This window comes from Saimiri boliviensis, chromosome 11 (genome assembly GCF_048565385.1).
Source record: "Saimiri boliviensis isolate mSaiBol1 chromosome 11, mSaiBol1.pri, whole genome shotgun sequence".
NCBI lineage: Eukaryota > Metazoa > Chordata > Mammalia > Primates > Cebidae > Saimiri > Saimiri boliviensis.
In genome coordinates this window covers 112,183,145-112,207,291 of record NC_133459.1, presented here as the reverse complement: position 1 = coordinate 112,207,291, position 24,147 = coordinate 112,183,145, and the positions used below count along the sequence as shown (strand labels likewise).

The window sequence follows — 24,147 nt, the reverse complement described above, 5'->3', positions numbered from 1 at the left end:
TTTAGCCAGTATACGATGAATATATGTATATATCAAATCAATTTAAAGAGACCCATTTCATTTTTTTCTGTTTATATTTAATAAATATTTTTTGAATTAAGATAGAATATAAACAAAATAAAATTTTCTTTACAGTTTTAAGGACTGAAGGTGTCTGCAACATATTTGTCATCCATCCATACAGCTAAGAGGCAGAAAAATAAATTGGCCAATCCTACTGTTTAATCTCCTCTTTAGCTGTATTGAAGCCTGGATTATATCAAATCTCTCACCAGATTTTCTTTGTGATGATATATTATGACAATCTTTTTTCAGTCTCATTGTCTTTTAGTTTGGTGTTCCAAACCATTACTTACATTTACCCTAATTATTAGAATTCTTCCACAGTGATCAGACATCTTTATCTCACTAGGAGTTCGAGCTTTCAGCCCTTATGTTGTTGCCAGTTTATACAGTTTAGCAAGATGCTGTATTCAAATAGTTTAAGAAAGGTATGATTGCTTTAAGATCTTCCATAACTGAATTAGTATTTTGCCTCTAGATCTTCTTAGTGTGCTTATCAATTCTTACTGTTGATATCTATCTTTTTAAAAGTGACATTTTCCCCTAGAATGTAACAAAGAAGGCTACTGAATTCCAGCACTTTACAATTAAGGAATCAGTAAGCACCATTTGCTATCATTAAGATTAAGCAGATCCAATCTAAAAATCACCCTCCATCAAGATCCATCTTTAGTCACTAATCTCGAAGATTTTAATTAAACTACCAAATCTTGTCATCTGAATTCATGTGCAAGGGATATAATTTTTCTTTAAACTGCCCAGAACTTTGGTGGGCCAAGCTAAAAGGTTCACTTGAGCCCAAGAGTACAAGGCCAGCCTGGGCAGTATACTGAGACCTCATCTCTATTTTAAAAAAACTACGCTGAAATACATATAAACATGTTCAACTACATAAATATGCAGTACCTTAAAACTACAGGAAGCTATCACTAGAATCAGTGACTCCTCAAATCAGATAATTGGACACATTTCTACTATCAAGCTAAACTCCTTAGAAAGGAGAAACACTTTAAAGCAAAACTATGATCCACAAAAAGGCTTAAAGTAGGAAGGACAAGCATGCTTTCAACAACTCTAACTCACAAAATAGGTTTTAAAAGTTAAAGCTTTAATAGTCTTAATTATTTAAGAATACATTTCCACAAGATCTGTAGTGCCCAATCAATAAAAGGAAGGAGAAAAGAAATGATTGTTATTTATACATTCAGTAAAAATATATCCATTTAAATAAATAAACAACTCATGGCTTTCTGTAAAGTGGAATCTTTGTTATCTCCTTTGGATCCATGATCCTTCTTCCTCCCCAACAACAAAGGCAAATATGATAAAGAGGGTGTTCTGAAAATCTTTTGCCATCGCTGACACTTCACAACCCATGCCTTCCCTTGTTTCAAAATTTGTAAAGTCCACTTTCTCCAAGTATTTCCCATTATGCTTCTGTTTTCCAAAGTCACTATTTTTAACCTCATTTTCCTAGTTAATCATACAGAAAATTCCCAATTACCTTCTCAAACGAATAGAAGTCATACTATCACTAATTCAGAAACAATTTCTGTTTGACTGAAAATGCATCTGATTTTGTGGACAATGGACTCCCCTTTCCATTCAGGGTAAATGTGAATTGAGTTTGTAACCCCTTAACATTCATTAACTGATAATTCAAGGAATGAGCCTTGTGATTGTGACTGGGATTAGTATAGTGACAGTAACTTAGTTTGGCTATAAATATTTATCAAAATTACTAGTATTCAAATAGTTAAAAGCTTGGCGCAGATGCATACATTTTCGTTTAGATAGATACTTTCAAAGTGTATTCTCATTATCCTTGCCAGTGGAGGGGAACAAGGTCTTGAATAAAAAAAGAACTCTTCCAAAATAATTCTCATTTCCTTTCAAATGTGCAGATGTTGACAGTACATTGGATATCAATTCAATCTAAATGAAGAAGTGCTGTGAAGTTACTTCTGAGGCCTGGGAAAGTGACCAATGTCCGATACTAAACTTCTTTAAAACTATCCCAGGAAAGTTTGTATTCATGCCATCATTGACAAAATTTAGACTGTATCCATATAGTATGCTCACAAAGCAAAATAACTTCTAAAAGCATATAACTACCGTTAATGAACTTTAAAGTGCTAATCATTTCATTGGAAGTGATTTTCCCAAGAATATCTTTTTCTGTTATCTTTATTTTTTAACATTTTTGTCTTTTTTCCCAACAAGATGCTGTCAACTTGTGACACTTGTTTATTAACCTTACTATTATTATTATTTTCCTTATTATTTTCTGAATTTCCATGTGTAATTCAGAGAGGCTAGATGACTTGCCCAAAGTCACACAGCTTAAAAAGGGTTAAGTTAGACCTCAACCAGAGGCAGTAGGTTTCAGAAGCCAAGCTCTGAACCACATTAATATATCTATAAAAACTTGACTTCTCATGCAACTTCTATGATTACCACAACAAAAATTTTTAGATGAGCTAGGTCCTATTACCAAGTAACACATCCTTTCCATGCCCATCTCCCAGTCCAGGGATATTCCAGCTGTGGAGTTTGGTGATCTGCTTGTTTTCCATGTTCTTAACCCTCAAATCCTGATGTGATATTGGATTCAGGCTAGGGATTATGAAGCAGGCACACAAAGCATCTTTACATGTACTTCAATAACTTTTTCCCCCAGAAACAAAGATATTTCTTGGCTGTTTCACCGAAACCTGAAGTTCTATAGTCAGCTCATAGGAAAGTCAATTACTATTAGAATAGGTTGTTGCCAGCATCTTCTGTTCTTTTCACAATTATCAAATACTTTTCACATTTATCAATGTGTTCTTACCACATTTACTGTTTCACACCAACATTTTTAAATATTACTTACTTGCCTACGTATTTGAAGCTAAAACAATGATCACAATCAGATCAATCTCTAGAAAATAGTAGTAACGAATTTGTTCAAGAAAAACATTCAACTTTGATGGAAATCTGAGCCTTTATCATTCATTCTAATTCTTCAACACAAAAATGAACTTTGGTAAGTCAATAGGATCAATTGAGGCATTTATGCGTGAATGTGCTCCCCTAGGCTTAATGTATTTTTCCTCACTGCATTATATTTTAATGATTAATTTCATGCTCTTTCATGGTACTTTAGCTCATGAATCACGGTTATTACTTTGAGGAAAAAGTAAGGTACTGGGAGTGAGGGAAGATGTTACTGATTAAACTGTTGCACATATAAACTACATAAAAGCTGACAGCGTTTGAACACCAGTATTCTAGATTAAAAGTAATATTAGGCAAACTGGCCATATAGACTAAGGTTGATTTAATTGAGTGGAGGCAGTGGGTAAGATGGGTTTCTTTAATGTTCTTAGTTGAAACAATATATGAAATCAAGCTGGGCATTCAATGTTTCAGTGGCATCTTTCTCCTCAGTAGAATGTGAGTAAGAACTGATTTCAAAGACAACTGCAAAGAAAGAAATCAGTTAAGTAGGTAACACACCATTCTGAAATTGAACAGGCAAAAGCTACCCAGCCTAAGACAACTCTGATGTCTGAAATCAATACCGCCTGAATGCTATCAGAAGCTTGTTTTTTGACTTACAAAAAAAAAAAAAAGTTGAGTCAAAGCACTAGACGACCCTAAATGAAATATAGAAAAAGGTAAGTATCTATGTTCATCTATGCTGCACATAGATGACAAGTATTTGTTAAATATGTCATATTGCTCAATATCAAAACGTCAACTCTCTGGAACAGAAACCAAAAGTAAACTAACTAGAGATGTCCACATAATACACTTTGGCTCTTGTTACTAAAAGAATTTTTCAAACCAACTTATGGAGCCTGGAAAAAAACAGGACTACCTCCTGGCAGAATATAAGTTTCTTCAATCAATTACAGAGGCAAAATGTGGCAAAAGCAGCTATTTGGCAAACAGGTGGTTTGCAAAACTTTTACTTAAGCCGCCACAAGGACAGACGAAAAGATAAATTTGTTATTACTAAACTCACACACACACACACACACACACACACACACACAATGTTCTACCAGCATAAAAGACTCAAATAAAGAAAAGCCGCATACAAAATAGAAAAAACTAAAAAGCAGTTTGTCTTAGCCCAAAAGTGCTGACCTTGGTTAGTATGTGTAAAATCACTGCTTATAATTACATCCTTCTCATTGCATATACTAAGGTACTAGAGAGAATGGAAATGCCATGTCGTTTCAGGTAGGACCTTATTTACAGGGAAAAAGAAGATTTTTTTTAAAAAAAAAACAGAAACGGAGTGCAAGAGGGAATCAAAACCCGTTGAGAGGAGAGAAAAATACAATTTATGTTTTTCTGAGGGCACTGCATTTTTCACGTTCTGAATACTTTGTTCCATCCTCTCCATGTTTAATTATTTCATAAACAATACTATGGCTAGAGGCGACGGCTACAGCTGCCATACAGATCTTTTTTTTTTCTATACTTCACCTTTGCAAACAGCAGGATCAGTTATTGGAGACTGGGGGCAGTGGAGAGGCGTCCAGAAACGACCCACAGGAGGTGAAGCGGTAGAACGCGTGGGAAACGGGCGCTCCTACCCCCTAGAGTCCGCCCCTCTACAACTCCGGCGCTGCTTCGGTCCCTGCCGCTCAGGGCAGGACAAAACAGGCTTCCCGAAACATCTCAAACCTCTTCCGAAGCAAACAGGTCCCGACGCCACGGGCACCCCCTCCAGAGGCGGAAAGTCCTCCCCTCCGCGCCCGGTCTGCCCACGCCTGTCTCCAGCTCCGCGTCCCTCCACCTCCCCCCGCAGAGCTCCCGCGGGGAAAACTTTCCCGCGTCTCTCACCCTCCGGGGCGCGGTGGCCGCGGGGGGCCTCCCCGGGCCCCGACCAGCTGGGCGCCCCCCACCACCCCGCCACCCCCGGCGAGCCGGCGCGCAGTCCGTTACCTCGATGTCCGCCGAGTCCTTACTGAGCACAGGGGCCATGGCAGTGCCTAACAGTCTGGAGTCGGCCAGGGACAGACGCTCCTCACGTCCTCAGGCTGCAGCCAGAAAGCCGAGTGACGGCAGCCGGAGCGCGAGTGGAAACAGGCAGGCGAGGGCCGGCCGCGCGGGGGCGGGGCGGGCGCGGGGCGGCGACGCCCCCGGGGCGGGGCTGCGCGCTCGGTCCTGCGACTCCCGCGCCGCGCTCGGCGGCCGCCGCTCGGCCTCCTCCCCTCAGCCCGCTGGGCGCCCGGGCGAGAAGCTCGTTTTCCGTCAGCGAGCGGAAGGGAGGGAGGCGACTGCCGGCTCCGGGGACTGGCCTTGGCACGGCTGAACGCTGAGCTAGGCAGGCGGGGCCCGATAGGAGGGATCCCCGGGACGAAAGGTAAAAGCAGTCCGCGCGCCGAGTCACCGCTCGCACTTTTGCCTTGTCTTCCGCACAAACCCCGCGAGATGTCGATACGGGGTCTGCGGGGCGGCCGCGTCTTGAGAAACTCCTCAGGGATGAAGTAGCAGAGGGGCCTCCGCCCATCCGCCGAGTAGGCGGGCGCGGTTTGGGGGCGGCGGAGGATCCCGGGGCGCGGGGCCTCTGAGAGGTCACGGTCCCCGGGGGCGGGGAGGGAGGCGAGCGGACACAGCCCCGGCCCGCCGCGGCGGCGCGTGGGGCTGCGGCAGAGGGGTCTGCAGTCAGGGCGGTCTCTGTTGCAGGAAAGTCCCGTTTTCATGGCTGTTTTTTAAATATATTTTTATTCTAAAAGGTGGAACTGTTTTGAAAAGTTGCCCTTCGTGTTTGCTCTAGAGCTTGCTGAGAAGGGAGCGGTTTCCTTTAGAGTTGGTCCCCATCCAGAAAACACTGAGTTCGAGGGTGTCCGTCGGGGAGGCGTCTCTCCGCTTCTCCCCCGCCGTTCCGCGCAGCCCACCGCTCTGCCCACACAACGCTTTCCACTGAACTTGTGTGCGGACGTTTCCGGCACGCCTTCCTGCTCGTGGCTAGTGACACCTCGGAGGAAAGCGTTTCCCCCTTCACACTGTTTTTTATTAGTTCATTCGTAGTTTTATTCCACAAATCCTTATCGGGCATTTTCAGTATGCCAGACGCAGACACTGCGTTAGGTTCTTCAGATACGGTCCTCCAGAAGACGCATCATCCATGGAGATGCTACTCAAAGTCAGCGCGGAAGCAAAAGACGGTGCCTGCTTGTAAGATGAAAGAAGAGTAGGACAGAATAACTGGGGCATGAGTAACTTGAGTGGTCGGGAAGGCTTTTCTTAAGGAACCATCAGATTACCTTCTGGAACCTGGAACTTAACTAAGGGACAGATCCTTTTTTCTTGAATCAAATATTAAGAGACTAGAAAGTCAAATGGAAACCTTGGAATCATCTTTGACTCCTTTATTCTCACTGCCTCATTTAATCTGTGCCCAAACTCTCAGGAGTCAACCTCCTAAGTAGATTTTGAATTCTTCATTTCTCCACTTTGCTGCATCCACCAGGTTCCAATCTGCTGGTATTCTAGCTGCTGTTCTTACCTCATCTCCACACCAGATTGAGCTTTAAAAAGTATTAATTGGCTGATACCATACAAAAATACATCCACACACCCAGGTACCCATGGTATAAATTCTTCAGTGGTCCACTGCAGCCAGAATAAAATCTCCCTAGTGACCTCTGAATAACCTCCTCCACATCTCTTCTCTGCCACTCTTGCCCTGACTCATTATGTTCCAACCACAGGGTAATCTTCTCATCCTCCAACCCCTTCTCTACCTTTGCACACAGTCCTCCACTTGGAGCTCTTCTTCCCCGTCTACTCATCATTTAGGTCTCACTGAAGCCTTCCCGACCTATCACCATCACCAACAAAATTACACCCATTCTGTCTTTTTTGTTCTATTTTGTCTACATAGACTTGTCAAATGTTATTTAAATATTTATTTGAATGTGATTTGCTTAATATATGTCTTCCATTTAGAGAGGAAGCTCCAGGAAGAGGGGGCCCATGTCTATTTTTGTTGTTTACTGGATACTCAATTCCTAGCTCAGGACTGAAGCAAAAGAGACCAAGAACACTTGGTGATTGAATGAACAGAGCACATTGGCTTATCATTTTAGAAACTTTAGTTTCCCTGCATCATATATTCTCATTGTTCTTCTTATTGCTGAGAAATAGGTCACAATACATATCAATGAATTTGTAGTAAAATGGCTCAAAATAACTACTTATCTTTTCATGGAGTAATGTTCCAAAGTCAGACGTTCCTGCATCTCCCTACAACCACACCTTACCGACTTCTTCCATATCATCTTAGAGATACAGATTTAGATATATAAATCTTCATATCTGTTTATCAGTCTATATATATTTAAGTGCACATGTAAACACCCAAATACATACATACATATACACACGTGTATATATTGAGAAAAGATATACCCACATCAACATATATAAATTTCCATATTTAATATATATATAATTATAATACATATGATATCCTCTCCAATTTAATCAGTCAGGTTCAATGTTCGGTTTCCTAACCTCCAAAGATACAGGCTTATTGCTCTTTCAGGTTACACTTTAACACAAATCTTATCAGTTAGTAATTGATAATTTATGTGTGTAAGAATCCAAGTTATTTTTAAGAATTGGACATTCTTAAAGAGTTAACACATAAACATAAATTTACATATGTTTATATGTGTATTTTCATATTAGTTTTTTGTGATTATAATTCTCCTAAACAACTATAGAGGATAAGTCCAAAATATGCTGGCTTTCCAAAGATAAGAGTTTCATTGGTGATAGTCTATAATCAAATATAAAATTCAAACACAATTTACCATCCTCTCAACTTCATCAAATAGATGTATCCTGTTCTGACATATTAAGGCATCTAATCACTTTGCTCACATGCCACACCTATGCTCTGTGATCAGTGAGTGAATCTAATAATATTTTAAATTCATTGAAATTGCATATTAAACACATTTGTACCTGTAAATAATCCAAGCTGTTTAAAGCTTACTGCAAATGCATTCGTACCACACTTTTTAAAAGTTGTAAATTATGATGGCATTTGTCAAGCTGTCCCTCCATCTGGAAACACAGTCAAATATCAGGTGTTCCACATTAATTTTTTGTAGGCTTTGGAGAGGCAGCTTATCTCTCAACCTAATAGTTTACAGTACATAAATGAATATTATTATTATTACCAAAGTCAAAAGTAGGGCTTATGAGTCATCTTTCATTTCATATCTAAAAAGTTATTCAATATTATAAATTTAGAAACACAATAAAAATTCAGATTTGCGTATGTCTTTATTTTCACTTTGCAGTCTAGCATTAAGAGATTTTTTTGGGGGGGACACTTCTTTGAAAATGATTTTCTCCCGCAAAGTCAAATGCTGAATGACCATGAGATGCATTTTTTTCTACTATCTGATTTTCAAGGGCCAAATTAAATTCCTACCCATATTGACCAGTAGGATAATGACATAAGATCAGTTAGGCTCAAATATTTTCAGCATTCCTGTTAAAAAGACCATAAGGCATATGTTGGCTTATATTTCATGGAACAAACAGTATAATGTGCTCAACTATATGTATATCATTTTGCATATGTAGATACATAACATATAAGCATGTATTATGTAAATGCCATAAAAAGCACAGCTAACACAGAGAAACAACAGACTTCTCCCATAAATTTATTTAACAATTATTTATTGAGTGCAATTGTTTCAGGCACTGTGAAGCATTAGTGATATATCAGTGGACAATAAAGGCATTGTCTCTGTTACCACAAACCTTTAGACATTAACTAAAAAACAAAAATTGCCACTTAGTGATTTTGAAAAATTGGCTTAACTGAATGGGATTCTTATGAGAGTCAGATGTCAAAATGTATGCAATACTATTTTATAAATTGCACAGTGTCATGTAAGTTAAATATTACAGATTTAAAGATATAATCCTTCAATGCTCACATTCTAGAAAAATGCCATTAATGCATGATTGCCTATGAAAGACTGGGGTAAAATGCAGTGTGTCTGGGAGGTTTATAGGCTTATCTAACTTAAAGTAGGGGGAAAACATCCTTTGGAATGAATATTCTCTGAAATCATTTGCCTCAGTACTTAGAGGTCTTTTCTTTGGCCTTGTTGCGTTTCTCTCACCATCAAATACTGTCATAATTCCAAGAGCTGGCATTTAAAGTGGTTTCTTGTTTTATTGCTAGAATTGTATTGTTTCATAATTTCAAGTTCATTTACATCTGAGCAAGTTCATCATATCTTTGGTGAGTATTGTCTCTTTTGGTTATCTGTCACAGATGTTATGATGTACTTCACAGATCATCACCCGTCCCCCAACCCATTCAAAACTGAGGCACTCATTCTCTCAGTTCCTGGGAGTGTTAGTGGTTGACAGCTCTCTGCTGAGTCTCTCTCTAGGAATTGCTCCTGGCTAAGAGAGCCGTCTCACTCAGAGTTCAAGCCCTTTTCTGGGGTAGCAGATATTCCAATGACAGCTGATGTGGCAATACAAAGTCTAGGCCCTTGCCTCAAGACAAGACACCTTTTAGGGGCCATCCCACCTTCAGAGGTCTCTAAAGGGATCAGCTGGAGCATATGTTGGGACTTTAGTAGATTCTAGTTCAGCTTCTCTCGTTGTCCATCCTGCTTCATTTCCTTGTTCTTGCTGGGCCTCATCTAGACAGTACTGCACAGTGAATATACTTCCTGTACACACATTTATATTGCAAAGTCTGTTTCGCAGTGAACCTAAGCTGCATTGTTACCACTGTATGTTAATTAACAAATAGACTATACTGCATGTAAAATGTACATGCTTACTTATCATCATGCCTGGACATAAAAATTAACTCATATTTTAAAATCTCATTTATTTCAATGTTCTGAGATATTTTTGTACTCTTTTCATTCATTCTTATCACAGATAATTATGTGCCAAACACATGCTTGGTTCAGTGAAAAGCACTAGAAGTACCGTGATGAGCAAAATAAAAGTGAATTGTATTCTGCACTTTGCAGATGTATTAGGGAGGTGAACATTTGCAAAATAATCACACAAAAAGGTAGTATTTACTGCGAATAGCAATATCAATGAAAAATAAAAGGCTGTTAAGAGTAGAGGGCCCTGGGAAATCAATAGATCCTTGAGGGAATGACCTTACTGCTAAGACCTAAAGGACAATATAAGAGTTAAAAAGGCAAAAGGGGGTTATTAAAAGACTTCCAGGAAAGGAGAACAAAGTACAAAAGCTCCAGGGTCAGAGATTTCCTGATAACAGGGAGAGAAAGGCCTTAATGGCTGGAGTTTAAGCAACAAGTAGGAGAGTGACCCAGGGTGCAGCTGCAGAGATAAGCATGCCACTTTTTATTTAATCTTTGTTTCGGGTTTTGAACTTTATTCTATAAGAAATGGGAAGCCATGCACGTTTTTTAAAGCAACAGAATGGTATGATCAAATGTGTATTTTGAAGTATTACTCTGATTGCCATGTATGTGTAGTTGCATATTCATATACTCACTTGGTTGAATGTGTGAAAATTAACCAGGGCAAATGATTTCTGGAGATGGGCTCAGTCATTTCCTGTGCATGCTAGCCTGGGTGGTAATCGTAAGCGCAGTTAGAAACCAAAGTAGTGCATTTCTACCATATAGTAATACCATTGCTATTTAGCATGTTGTGGCACTTAAAAGGCAGATCTCTGTTTTTAATCAGAGGCTAGAAAGAAAAACCTACACCCTGGAAGGATTTCTGTCTCTCAGTCAATGGCTTTCTTTGTGTTTTACTATATAAAATTCTAATCATCAATTTTTAATCACCTGAATAATAAATGATATGCTCTTCTTGTTCTGCAGTTTGTTTTCATGATTGCCACTATCCCTACACTGTAAGATCCTTGATAATTTTTATCTTTTTATGTCTCATCTTTTTATCCTTTATGCCTAACATAGTACCTAATATATAGCAGGTACATACATATTATGAATAATTATCATATTTGTCTCTTAAAACTTCATTACAGGTCAATATTTAGTATTACTCTTTTTCAACATGACAGAGAGTATAGAAAACCCAAGGGGAAAAGATTTCTAGTGATATACAAATAGAAAAAGGGCATCAGTGGCCAACTATCAAAAAAGAGAATATAAGCAGTTAATGAAAATGTGAAAATTGAGTAAGTAATCAAAGCAATGTCAAAAATTATGGTGACATAGGATTCTTTACACATCAAACTGGCAAAGATTTTTTAAGGAAATGATCAAGGTGTGATAAAATTAACAGGTTCATAAGATTCCATAGTGAGTAAAAACTTAGCACAGTATATAGGTAGGACAGTTGAGCAATACAGAGATTTTTTAGTCCGTTTGGTTGCTATAACAAAATACCATAAAGTGGGTGGCTTATAAACAACAGACATTTACTTCTTGGGAAGTCCAAGATTAAGGCATTGGCAAATTTGGTGTCTGGTCAGTGCTCATCCTCTGGTTCATGGATGATGCCTTCTCGCTGTGTCCTGAGATGGTAGAAGGGACAATGCAGCTCTCCAGGTCGATTTTCTAAGGGCACTAATCTAATATATGGAGGTTCTGCCCTCATGATCTAATCACCCCTCAAAGGGCTCACCTCATAATATCCTCACATTGGTAATTAGGTTTTAGCATGTAAATTTTGGAAGGACACAAACATTCAAACCGTAGCAATAGCCAGACCGTAAATATGTGCATTCTCTGACTCATCAATTTTATTTCTGGTTATTTCAAGAAAGCAATATTTTTGTTTGTAAAATTTATCCAAATATATGTTCGTTCTGAAGTTGTTTATACAAAAATAAAACAACATATATGCCTTATAACAGATGAGTGACTGATAACTGACATTAATCTGGTGAATTCATAATTCAACTTTATGCAAGCATTAGAAATGAGGTTTTTCTGTGTATAGAAATATACACAGAAAAAGATGTGTATATTTATATATCAAGAATATATATCAATAAATCAAATGGCATGATATTATAAGGTCTAAATACTCATGAACAAGTAACAAACACATATTAGTTAATTATACAAAAAAGTAAAAGTAATTTTACAAGCTCCATTGCATTATGAGCAGATACACCAATACACATACCTTTTATAAATTTGTATGTGTGTGCATACAGGGTAAAAACCTCATTACTCCCACTCTAGTGCTTGGCACATGTTAGGTACTCTGCAATTTTTTATATGAAGCATTTTATGTGAAAAGTTGAATAATAAATTTGTCTATAATAGTCTGTGGTTCATTCTTTGCAAAATTATTATTATCAGTCCAGGGAAAATTATTTTTAAGAGTTATAGAAACTAGCAAATAGCATGAATTCCTTAAGCTTTATCTAAGGAAAATAATCTAGGCAAAATAATCTAAATATTTAGAAAATGTCCTTTTATGAGATATTGTTTGAATATTTTGACTTATTTCATCTATAAAACAGCAATCCTGTCAGTCTTTTGCTCCAAACCCATCATGTCTTCCCATTTCACTCAGTAGGAAAATGTCTGTACAATGGCCTGCAAGGCATGTATGTATGTATCCAGCTTTTTGTTTCTTCTGTCCTCCTCATTCCTGCTATTCTTGTTTACTCCAACTCCATCCACAGTGTTTTTTCCACTTGTTCTTCCCTCTGTCTGCAGTGATATTCCATAACTAGATATTTCAACAGATAGCCCCTCATCAGCTTCAAGTATTTGCATAATGATCACCTTCTCAGTAAGGTCTTTTTTGAATACCATATTTAAAACTGCAGCTCTCATTTCTCACATAAACTATCCTCCTAGCTGGGTGCGGTGGCTCAGGCCTGTAATCACAGCACTTTCGGAGGCAAAGGCAGGCGGATCACAAGGTCAAGAGATCAAGACCATCCTGGCCAACATGGTGAAACCCCGCTCCACTAAAAATACAAAAATAAGCTGGGAGTGGTGGCGCATGCCTGTAGTCCTAGCTCCTCAGGAGGCTGAGGAAGGAGAATTGCTTGAACCCAGGAGGCAGAGGTTGCAGTGAGCCAAGATTGCACCACTGCACTCCAACGTGGCACCTGGCGACTGAGCAAGACTCTGTCTCAAAAAAAAAAAAAAAAAAAACTATCCCCCTTTTCCTACTTTATTTTTCTCCCTAGCAATAGAATACAAGTGACATTCTATTTGTTTTAATTACGTATGTGCCTGTGCTCATTGTCTGCCTTCTCCTAACAGAATGTAAGTTCCCTCAGGCTATTTTGTTGACTGCTGTACCATCGGTGTGTGAACCAGTGCATAGCATATGTAGATGCTCAATAAATTTTTTTGAATAAATTCACGAAACAGATTGTAGGTTATCGTCCCTTTTCATACTTATATATTAGCATTTAATATTCTACATTTATGTTTCTGTCTCATCCACTAGAGAGAACTATTCAAGGGCAAGGACTATGTCTTATTAATCCTTGAATCCCTCAGCATAGAGTGTCTGGATTTAAGGAGATGCGCTCCAAATATATGTTGATTGAACAAGCAAATGGAATAGAAATCAACATGTTTGTATACTTTCCCAAAAGTGCCCACCTCAATGCATCTTTAGGTATTCAGAAATTGAAATTTATCACATATGTCAATCAGAGAAACTGTAAGCTAAGAGCTTGCTCTGAAACACATTCCTTGTTCTTATTCTTGTAACAACTCACTTGACAATATTTGATAAATACAGTCATTCATGCAAAGGACCTATTGTATTTTCAATAAATTTGAAAATATTTCCCATTTCCTTGTATATTTTCTTCAACACATTCAAAGAATTTCATTTGTTTTGTTTCAAATATTCTGAGCAATTTTCTTCTCCACTTATTAAAAATTTTATCATATTTTAAACAATATTTACCTCTTATTTGCAGAATGGGTAAGATTATTTGATACTTTATATCTTAGAAAGAATAAGCATTCTGAAAGATTTTGACAATTCTTTGGAAGAATTTATATATTACATGTTTATACCATTGTATGTGTTGTGTGTATATAGATATATACATATATGTATGTGTATATATTTTAAATCATTAAGCATATTTTTCCAATTGTTACTTAAGATGAGTTATCACTAGATTCATTAATTCAACTATCTTGTTTTAAGCTTCAATTAAGCTTATAGTTTTTTCCTTTTTTTATTTCTTTTTCTTTTCTTGTGGTTGGCTTTGGTGAGTGCTGATTACTGTCACTCTTCCAAGTAGCACAAATACAATTCACAATGTGAACTTTGATAAATGTCCAAATGGATTTTAAAACTAAGCAAATTGAACTGCTTTTTGAGTCCCATAATTTATTCCAGCCATCTGTGTCACACACACACACATTTGTTTCTTAAAGGCTTTATGATTTTTTTCTTTTCTTTTCTTTTTTTTTTTTTTTTGCCCATCTTCCAAACCAGCACCACCTTTCGGATATAACAGCATTAACATATTTCAAGATTGACTTTGGCCCCTGAGGAATATAATACATCTTTCCATTGAGAAACATTTTTCAACTTAACTGTTTTTCAATTTGGAGATTAAAAAGTGTAGAACCAAAAACATTCTTTTGGCATGATACTTTCTATTTAAAGGCCACCAAATGTTTCTTTCTGAGAGATTGTATTGAGCAGTTAGGATCTTGGCATCCACTATTGTTCTAGGGAAAGATTTTCCTGGCCCACACTTGTTGTTCCTGGATAATGAATGACTAGAGTATATGGACAGAGCCACCTTCCCATCTGTACTAGCTTTAACTACCATCGATTACTGTGTTGCATACTCTGTTGAACCATGCATGCTTAATCATTAATTTTACTTAGAGCTAATAAGAATAGCTGACTTTATTGATCACCTACTGTATGCCCCGGACATTAAACATAATCTTTGATTTAATTATCACAATAATTTAAATTTAAAAATTTAGAAACTGACACGTATTTTATTGGAGTTTCTCATACCTAATTTCATTTTGGGGGGTGATGGTTAGGAGTTATTGAAACACCACCACAATATCGTGAATTTTATTTGTTTATTTTAAATGCAGTATACTTTATGAAGAGCATTTTTTGGTTTCATAAACATCCAATGGATTTTATTTTGGTTTTATTCATGAAACTAACTTTTAGAGTTCTTATTTTGCTAAGAAATTTATTAGACTTTGTATGTTAATTATCATATAGTTAAGAAAATTGAAGCTTCACAATGTTAACACTGTATCTTTACAAGACTACTGGGTAGCAGATCTTGGATTCTTGCCCAGGACTTCTTCACTCAGTACCTTCTATTTTACATTTCTGCCTTGGAAAAGTGTAATATGTTCCCTTTTCGATTTTGCTATTCTATTCTGTTTTAGTCTAATCTGTGACCTGTGAGAATCCTGATTAAAGAATGATAATACCTACTTCATGGTTTTTCTGTGTTACAGTAAGAAATGAACATGTATATACATATTGTATATGACTATATATATTACATATATCACCCACATCCTAAATAAATATGTATAGTTGTAGTTGATACCTATAGTAAATCTATGTCTAGGCAATGAGTTGTATCACAGATTTTGACACAAATATAATGTGTTAAATACTTTGTCATCTTTCTCTCATCATTTTAACTAAACTAAATTGCTAAACATAGAATATAAATTTCTAATCAACTTATATGTGCATTGATACAAGAAGCAATTCATACTTTAACGTAGATTGTTCTGGGCAAAAGAAAAATTTGACTAAAGGGATAAAAATAATGATTAAAGAGTTTTGGATAATTTAGCTTAGAGAAGACAAAGCTGGCTAAGTTTGAATAAATTATTATATTTAGGTTTTTATAAGAATAGTGAGCAATTATTTTCTCTTTTGACATCATATCATGAAATAGGTTTAATAAATTGGGACAGTTTAATTGGATATAAAAAATAACTTCTTTATGTCACAGATAAAATATTAGCATGGACTACTAGGTATGATATGAAGTCTTAAGAACATAAACAGCCATTTATCCAAGCCCCAAAAAGCAAGCTGATGGACAGTGTGATCCTTAATAGGCTTTTCTAATATTTTATTTTTATAGACATCGTAATTTTTTTTTCTTTTCTTTTCTTTCCTTTCGCATTTACCAGCCATTTAAGGTAATAGTTACCTTAAAGCAGGATTGATTTCTGATTTTTAGTTTTAAACATATCTGACTCTAAGATATTAACTGCAGTTTCTCTTTTACATTAAATTTTCAATAAGTGAAAATGGTAATATATTCGCCAGTTCTTTGGGGAAAATGCAGATTTCAAAGTAGATCACATTTCTATTATATCCCATAACATAGATGCAGTAACTAGATTGATGGTTAAAAGACATATTTACATCATAACATTCCTCTACTACTCTGTCAATGGATTCTCCTTAAAATTAAAGTAAAGCCCACATTATTTAGATTGGTCTACAATGATTATACCTCTGTGTATCTCTGATCTCATGTCATCTCCATTTTACTCCAGCTTATACCACATCAGCCACTGTGGCTTTACTATTTATCCAGCATATTAATTCTAAGCTCTTTCTAGTCTTTGTACTTTGATGAATATCAAAATGGTACAGAGCAGGCAACTATTCAATGATGTTGGATCAGGGTAGTCCATAAGTGGGAAAAAGCAAGTGCAAAGTCATTGACTTCTCTTTCCATCATTTTCCCCTGAACATGAATAGGTATAAATACACATCAATGCCCATCTGTGTCTTCCAATCATTTTTTTCACTTTATATGTATCTATATCTGTATCTGTATCTATATATACATGCTTATATCTATATCTGTACACTTGTTTACTGTCAGATTCTCCTTCCCTACCATTAGTATTGTGTATTCTTTGTTGTATTGCCTACACCTAGAATGGTGCCTGGCACATGATAGACATTTAATAAATAAACTTTTCACTTCACTTTCAATTTAAAAGTAGATATTATTTCTGCAGTGTCAAAATATGAAAAATATTGTTTATAGTTGTGACTATAGCTGAAGTCAATATATTTGTGAGTGAATATTATACTTTCCACCCATATGGTTTGTCATCATGGAAAGAGAGCTGTAGTCTAAAGGTGAAGTGAGAAGTACAATTTGCCAAATCATTACCATTCCTTTCTAAACGCAAATCAAGGGTCTTTGGGTAAACATGTATTATTTAAAAAACTTATTCTGAAGTTTTTATCTCCATATAAGAAAACATTTTCTGTTAAAAAAGATGTGACTCTCGCTCTGATGTGAGAAGAATTTATTTCATTCCTTATCTGAGAATTTCATTGCCATTTGCATGTTGCCTGGAATACAAATTGTACTAAGTAATCAATCATTATTTAATTGCTGCTCAAGTAAACCCTTGTAATCAGACTTGCTATAAAAATGTTAAGGTGTGCAAAAAGCATAAGGTGGTATTTTCTCCTCCTTCTTATTATGCCTGTGTAACTTCCATTAATACTAATAGGAGGCACAGCTGGTCGTCAACAGGAGATTACAGGTTGCTGTTTAAATCATATTTTATTTTTATACCTTGGCAAGATTTATGTATTAAAATCATTTGGCCAGATTTTTGCTGTTGTTAAGAAATCTTTTACTCTGAAAGAATAAGATTGGGGGGTGGGAATTGGGTCTCACATATTTTATTTTAGGAATATAAAGATTCAAAATCCAAGCAGCAGCTTGTCCTTATACAGCAAGTCTGTCTTATTCTTTAGCACCAGCTGGAATCCCGTTTCTAATTTGCTGTGAAGAATTAAGTGATTTGAGACCCATACCCTGGAGTATTTGACCTCCAGTGTCAACCAGCTAGCTTGCAATTCTCTTGGCTGGAAAGTTTCTCTAGAATTAATTTGAACTAACATTAGTTAAAATACTCTGAAATATGGTAGTAAATATCATTGCAAATCTGAGTATGACTTTATAGCTGTGAAAATAAACATACTGTAGAATATTAAAGAAAAGAGGTTAGGAACATAGAGAGCCTTGATGATCAAAAATGTTGTAGCAATAGAACCTTGTTTTACAGTGCAGGAAAATGGGCCTCTAGGATTTTAAGTTCCTTGAACCAAGACACTACCTAGTTAGGCACCTAAAGATCTAGCTTGAAATTCTGTGCATTCAACTCAGTACTTTATCACATACAGTGGAAAAAAAGGAAGGCTGTTTATGTGCTATTGTATACCAATTCTTGCTTGTTTAAAGTCTTTCGTTAAGTCAGATTTTGAGTGTAATATTCCAATAATTGATGTATGCACTTCTTGTCTTTGACATCACCTGACACATCATTGTTCACTGAATAAATGTTCAACAAATAAATGCATGTAGCTTTGATTTGATGTGTTAATAAAATTATGGGATCCTGTTATTCCTCTTATTTTCAATTGCCACAGTGTTGCAATCCTAGAGGAGAACAGAAGGACTAATAAGTACAAAGTTAATGCAGTAACTTTCATGGATCTGAGGTTTGAACCCCTTGGTTTAAATTTGAAAAAATAATTTTTCCTACCTCCTATTACAGTCCCTAAGACTGTATACATTACACATCCTGGTTTTCTAGTAGTGAAGTTTTGGGAAATATGTGATCACTTTGATTCATATCTTTTTTTTTCTTAATATTTTATAAGAAAATCATAAAACACAAAAGAGTAAAGGGGGAAAATACAAAATACTCATAATTGTACTATCAATATTTTAATCGATATCAATTTACAGAATTGTTTTACTCAATTGAAATTATTTTAATAACTTTGATTTGTTACCTTTTTTACTTAAATTGAAATGTGATTTTTAGTAGATTCGTATTATTCTAAATTTTGGATGTTCCCTAAAGTATTATTAGTATGTATAGGCTAGGTTATGCTACAATAACAAATTATTCCAAAAATTTCAGAGGCTTAATACTACAAAGGTTTATGTCTTGCTCACATGATATATCCCATGTGGGTTGGTAGAAAGCCTGCGCTCTATACAGCCATACAGACACACAGGGACTTAGCTGCTAGAGGTTGCAATTTCTTTTGATTACACCTTCTGGAACATGTGGGCTCCTCAGTCCATGTGGTTACAAAGATGCAGAAATTTCTCACCTCAAAGTAAAATAGTTAAACAAGAAATGACATATTCACTTCTCCTTATAGCTCAATGGCCGCAACAAGTTACATTACTGTGTGTAATTGTTAGGGGTCTGCAAACTGTAAAGGAATACATGGGATATTTTATGTAACTAATCCTCCTCAATTTCTTAAATATATGTCTCTCAGTTTTATATTTAACAGTGTTTTCTCAAAATTTGGGGTATAAAAAAAGGCATCCTTCCTCTTTTTCAAGTATTGATAAATCTATAATAATTACTAGGCTTACACTTTAGACTTAGGTTCACTGAAAGTGTAACTTATGTGTCCTATAATAAAAGTTAATTTCTCTTTTGAATCCTTAATCAGCCAAGTGGCAAAACAAAAATCTCAGCCTATCTAATACTTCTCCCATTCACCTAGAGTTGCTTCTAAATTTAGGGGATGGTGAAGTGCCAGTATTTCAGGAGGAGAGTGAGGCACCTGGGCCCTAGTCATTTGCATGTTCCTGGTGGTGACTGATGAGCTGAGCATCACCCATTCTATTTGCTGGTCCAACTGCATGAGTACAAGGAGCTTCTATTTCCTGAAGACAAGACTCTCAAAGCATTGCGTTCTTTCTCAGTTACTGCTGTGCCAGTGTGGGCCTCATATCCTGCTCTGAATGTGTCGAAGATGGGGTGCTGGTGAGGGGATGTAAAACATCAGGGCTCAGATTCTTTTCTCAGAGTCCTAATAGTGACTAGTTTTTCACCCTTGTAGGAAGGATAGGAAGTGTAGAAATTGGCTGATCGCATATTCTCCCAAATCTTATGCTGTAACATAACTTCAGGTTTTGAAATCAAGAAGATAAAATTTGACTTTTTAAAAACTTGTTTTCTGTGTTAATAACCCTCAGCTGAAGCCATAATCTCACTGACTGAGTAGAGGCAAAAATGAGGAAAAAAGTTGAAAAATACATACCTTTCTTTAAAATATTATTTGGTAAAAGAGAGACATATATATGCGGTGTTCATGTAAATGACTGTTTGTATTTGTTGTTGTTGTTGTTGTTCACATTGAAAGAGATAATGCTGCCTGCCAAACTAATAAGTCTCTTCTGGGAGAAACTGCCAAACCTGCTGACCAACTACTTAGGTCTCTTATGTATAAGGTATTCATATTCTGCACCATGCAACTATGTTATCTAATAAAACCTGACTATCCGGTGTTTATTTGGGATCCCAGAGCCAAAATTCTCCTTTAATAATATGCATCCCAATCATATTCTTAACTTAGTATTTTACCTGGACACTTAGGTGTTCCCAGAAATACATTTTTAAATGTGCTTTTAAAATGTATCTCTGGGAAAAAGGGGGATTGTTATTTGTATAGTTATTTGTTGGTTAGCTGTGGCTTTATCGGAGACATTTTGTCTATCTTTGGAAGAAGGTGACTCACTAGTTGTGAATGTAATTCCATCCCTTTGTACATCCAGTTTCCCAGAAGGAAGCCTTACCACTGTGTCTAATGAGTCATTTAAAAATTATCCTGTCCATCAAGCAAAGATAGATATATTATTTTTTCATTTTTGTGGAGAGTTTTTGAACCCAACAAGCCCTTCTTTTTGAGACATTAATGCACTTTATGAGAGAGAACAGGACCAGGATAGTGGAGGCCTTATGTTTTGGGAGGTGGTTGTAGTTTCCTGAGTGGGAAATGGGAAGGACTGGAAGGGAGGAAAGAAGTACAGGTTCCACAGAGTAGAGGCTCCCTGAATATGTAGGTTCATAGAAGTAGAAGACTCTGTGGGTTCCTGTAAAGACTTAGCACTCAATTTCACTGTTTTGAGGATCTTGGCAAGTGTCTCTCACAACTAAGCCAGGCAAAGAGGAAGTTGATCTTCCATAGGAACCACAGCCATCACAGAATGTTAGAGTGGAATGAGTAGTGAAAGGGTGGAAAATGCAGTGGAAGAGTAAAGTTTAATAGTATCAATAAAATGTATAGATGATCTCTTTATTTTAAATTGACTTTTAATTTTAGAATAGTTTAGATACAGAGAAAAGTTTAGAAAATAGTACAGAGAGGTCCTATTCATCTCACACCCAGTTTCCATTATTATTCCATCATACATTAGTATGGTACAAACATTACATTAATGAACCATTGTTAGTCCATTATCATTAACTAAGTTCTGACTTTACTCAGATTTCCTTAGTTTTTACTTAATAATTTTTTTGTTTGTTTTGGAGACAGTGTCTTGCTCTGTTGTCCAAGCTGGAGTGCAGTGGCACAATCTCGGCTCTCTGCAACCTCTACTTCCCAGGTTAAAGGGATTCTACTGCCTCAGCCTCCTGAGTAACCGGGATTACAGACGCATGCCACCACCACACCCGGCTAATTTTTTGTATTTTCATAGAGACTGAGTTTCACCGTGTTGCCCAGGCTGGTCTTGAACTTTTGAGCTCAGACAATCCACCTGCCTCAGCCACCCAAAGTGCTGAAATTATAGGCGTTAGGTGCTGCACCCTGCCAAGTTTTTACCTAATATTTTTTAATGTTGCAGGATCCCACCAGCGTACCATACTGCATTTACTGGGCATGTCTCTTTAGGTTCCTTTTCACTGTGGCAGTTTCTCAGATTGTCCTTGTTTTTGATGACCTTTGAGTAGTACTGGGCAGATCTTTTGTAGAATCCCTTAATTAGATCTGTCTGATGCTTCTTAATGATTAGATTATCTAAAGTTGTTTTTTTTTTTTTTTTTTTTGTTTTTTTTTTTGTTTTTTTTTTTTTTTTTTTTTTTTTTGCGAGGAAGATTTCAGAAGGGAAGTTCCATTTTTATCCTATCATAATACAAGTGTGTGCTAGCAATATGACTTACCACTGTTGATATTAAATTTGTTCACCTGGCTGAGATATTGTTTGTCAGGTTTTCCAGTGTAAAATTGCTATCTTCCTCTCTTTCTTTCCATAGTGTGTTTTTTAGAATGAAGTCCTGTATGGGAAGAGTACATGTAGCACAGACCTAGAACCAACCCAAATACCCATTGATGTTAGACTGGACAAGGAAAATGTGGCACATACACACCATGGAATACTGTGCAGCCATAAAAAATGATGAGTTCGTGTCCTTTGTAAAGACATGGATGAATCTGGAAACCATCATTCTCAGCAAACTGATACAAGAACAGAAAATCAAACACCACATATTCTCACTCATAGGCGGGTATTGACCAATGAGAACACATGGGCACAGGGAGGGGAACATCACACACTGGGGTCTGTTGTGGGGGCTAGGAGAGGGACAGCAGCGGGTGGGGAGGTTGGAGAGGGATGACATGGGGAGAAATGCCAGATACAGGTGATGGGGGGATGGAGGCAGCAAACCACGTTGCCATATATGTACCTATGCAACAATCCTGCGTGATCTGCACATGTACCCAAGAACCTAAAGTACAATTTAAAAAATATTTATATATATATATATTAGAATAATATATGAATGAATTTTCATAATCATATAAGAAAAAAAGAAATAAAGATCAACAGGGCACACACCTGTAATCCTAGCACTTTGGGTGACTGAGGCGGCAGATTGCCTGAGCCCAGGAGTTCAAGACCAGCCTGGGCAACGTGGCGAAACCCCATCTCTACTAAAACTACAAAAAATAATTAGCCTTAGCCAGGCATGATGGTATGTGCCTATAATTCCAGCTACTCAGGAGGCTGAGGTGGAGGTTGCAGTGAGTCAAGATTGTGTCATTGCACTCCAGCCTGGGTAACAGAGCAAGACTCTGTCTCAAAAAAACAAAACCCAAAATAAGAAAGATCAATAGTGATAGGGAGGAGTGTCCAAACTGGAGAACAATATAAAATAAGTGGAGTTTGATTTATGCTTTGAAAAAAAGGTAGGATTTGGATAGGTAGAAGGGACAGAGGATGGGGAGTTATGCCCCCACTTACAGCCAGGTACCTACATGGATTCTTTGTAATTCTGCATGAAAGCTCTGCTTATTGTCCCCTATTTATTTATGTATTCAATTATTTATATTAATATAGACTGGTGGATATTTATTTTATACTTTTAGTTATAATCCACACTATTTTTATGTTTTTGTTGCTCAAATTTTTCTAGCGTTTGATATTCAGCTCTTTAATATGGCTCCAGTGTCCCTTTGATATGCCCCCCAACACATCATGTCTGTGTTATGTCTCTGTGTGTATGTGTGTTTTAATGCTTCCTTACTTTTTGGCACTACAATATGCCCCAAACTTATCTTGTATATTCCCAGCCTCAGTTTTGGAATCAATCATTTTCCCAAGGTAGCTTGCTTCCTTCAATTGGAAAAAAGTACATTAGAAACCAATATCTGGGCACTAGGTGTGCTTATTGCTGTTGGAGTGTCATTCTTTTCGGTCTTCTCAGCTGGCAGGGCAAAAAAACTACTTATGTATACAAGCCCTTGTATGTATACTTACCTATAAATATTTCCATGATCCATCTGTAATATATAGATGAAATTAATATACTAAATTAAACATGAGTTCATACTGATGTCTCCAATTTAACCCATTGCCACATTGATAATTCTAACCACCCCTAGGTTTTTTGTAACTTCCCACCCCAACAGTGAGAAACCGGTTCCTACCATCCATTTACTTAATTCTTTAGTTCCAGTGTACATGTGTGGTCGTATCAGAATTGTTAACCCATAACCCTGTGGGAAGAAACTTTGTCAACTACACTACATTGCTTAAGTACAGTGCGTTTTGTCTCTAATTTGCAGACTCCATGAATTTCTAAGATTGCTTCTGTCAGTACCTTTTCCCCACTTTCTTCAGTGAGGCTATTTCATGCACTTGTAGTCAAGTTAGATTCTTTTGTCACACATTGCCTTCCATCATGGGATTTCTTGATCTCCTAAATGATTCTGTCTTAATTTACATGTGTTAAGATTTACTCTTGGTGCTATAAATTTCTACGGGTTTTG

At 36.9% G+C, this 24,147-nt stretch overlaps 1 protein-coding gene and 1 long non-coding RNA gene across 5 annotated transcripts in view; one reads left to right on the top strand and one right to left on the bottom strand.

The window, feature by feature from the left end:
* Positions 1–5,184, bottom strand: part of DPYD (dihydropyrimidine dehydrogenase) — an 856,217-nt gene extending 851,033 nt beyond the window's left edge. Inside the window, exon 1 of the mRNA XM_039460876.2 lies at positions 5,008–5,184. Within this exon, the coding sequence (XP_039316810.1) occupies positions 5,008–5,046 (39 nt within the window). The 5' untranslated portion in view covers positions 5,047–5,184. The remainder of the gene's footprint in view (positions 1–5,007) is intronic.
* A 39-nt stretch (positions 5,185–5,223) lies between these two features.
* LOC141580338 (uncharacterized) overlaps positions 5,224–24,147 on the top strand; it is a 304,648-nt gene continuing 285,724 nt past the window's right edge. For all 4 annotated transcript variants that reach the window (XR_012512572.1, XR_012512570.1, XR_012512573.1 and 1 more), the window contains exon 1: positions 5,224–5,428. This is a non-coding gene — a long non-coding RNA (uncharacterized LOC141580338). The remainder of the gene's footprint in view (positions 5,429–24,147) is intronic.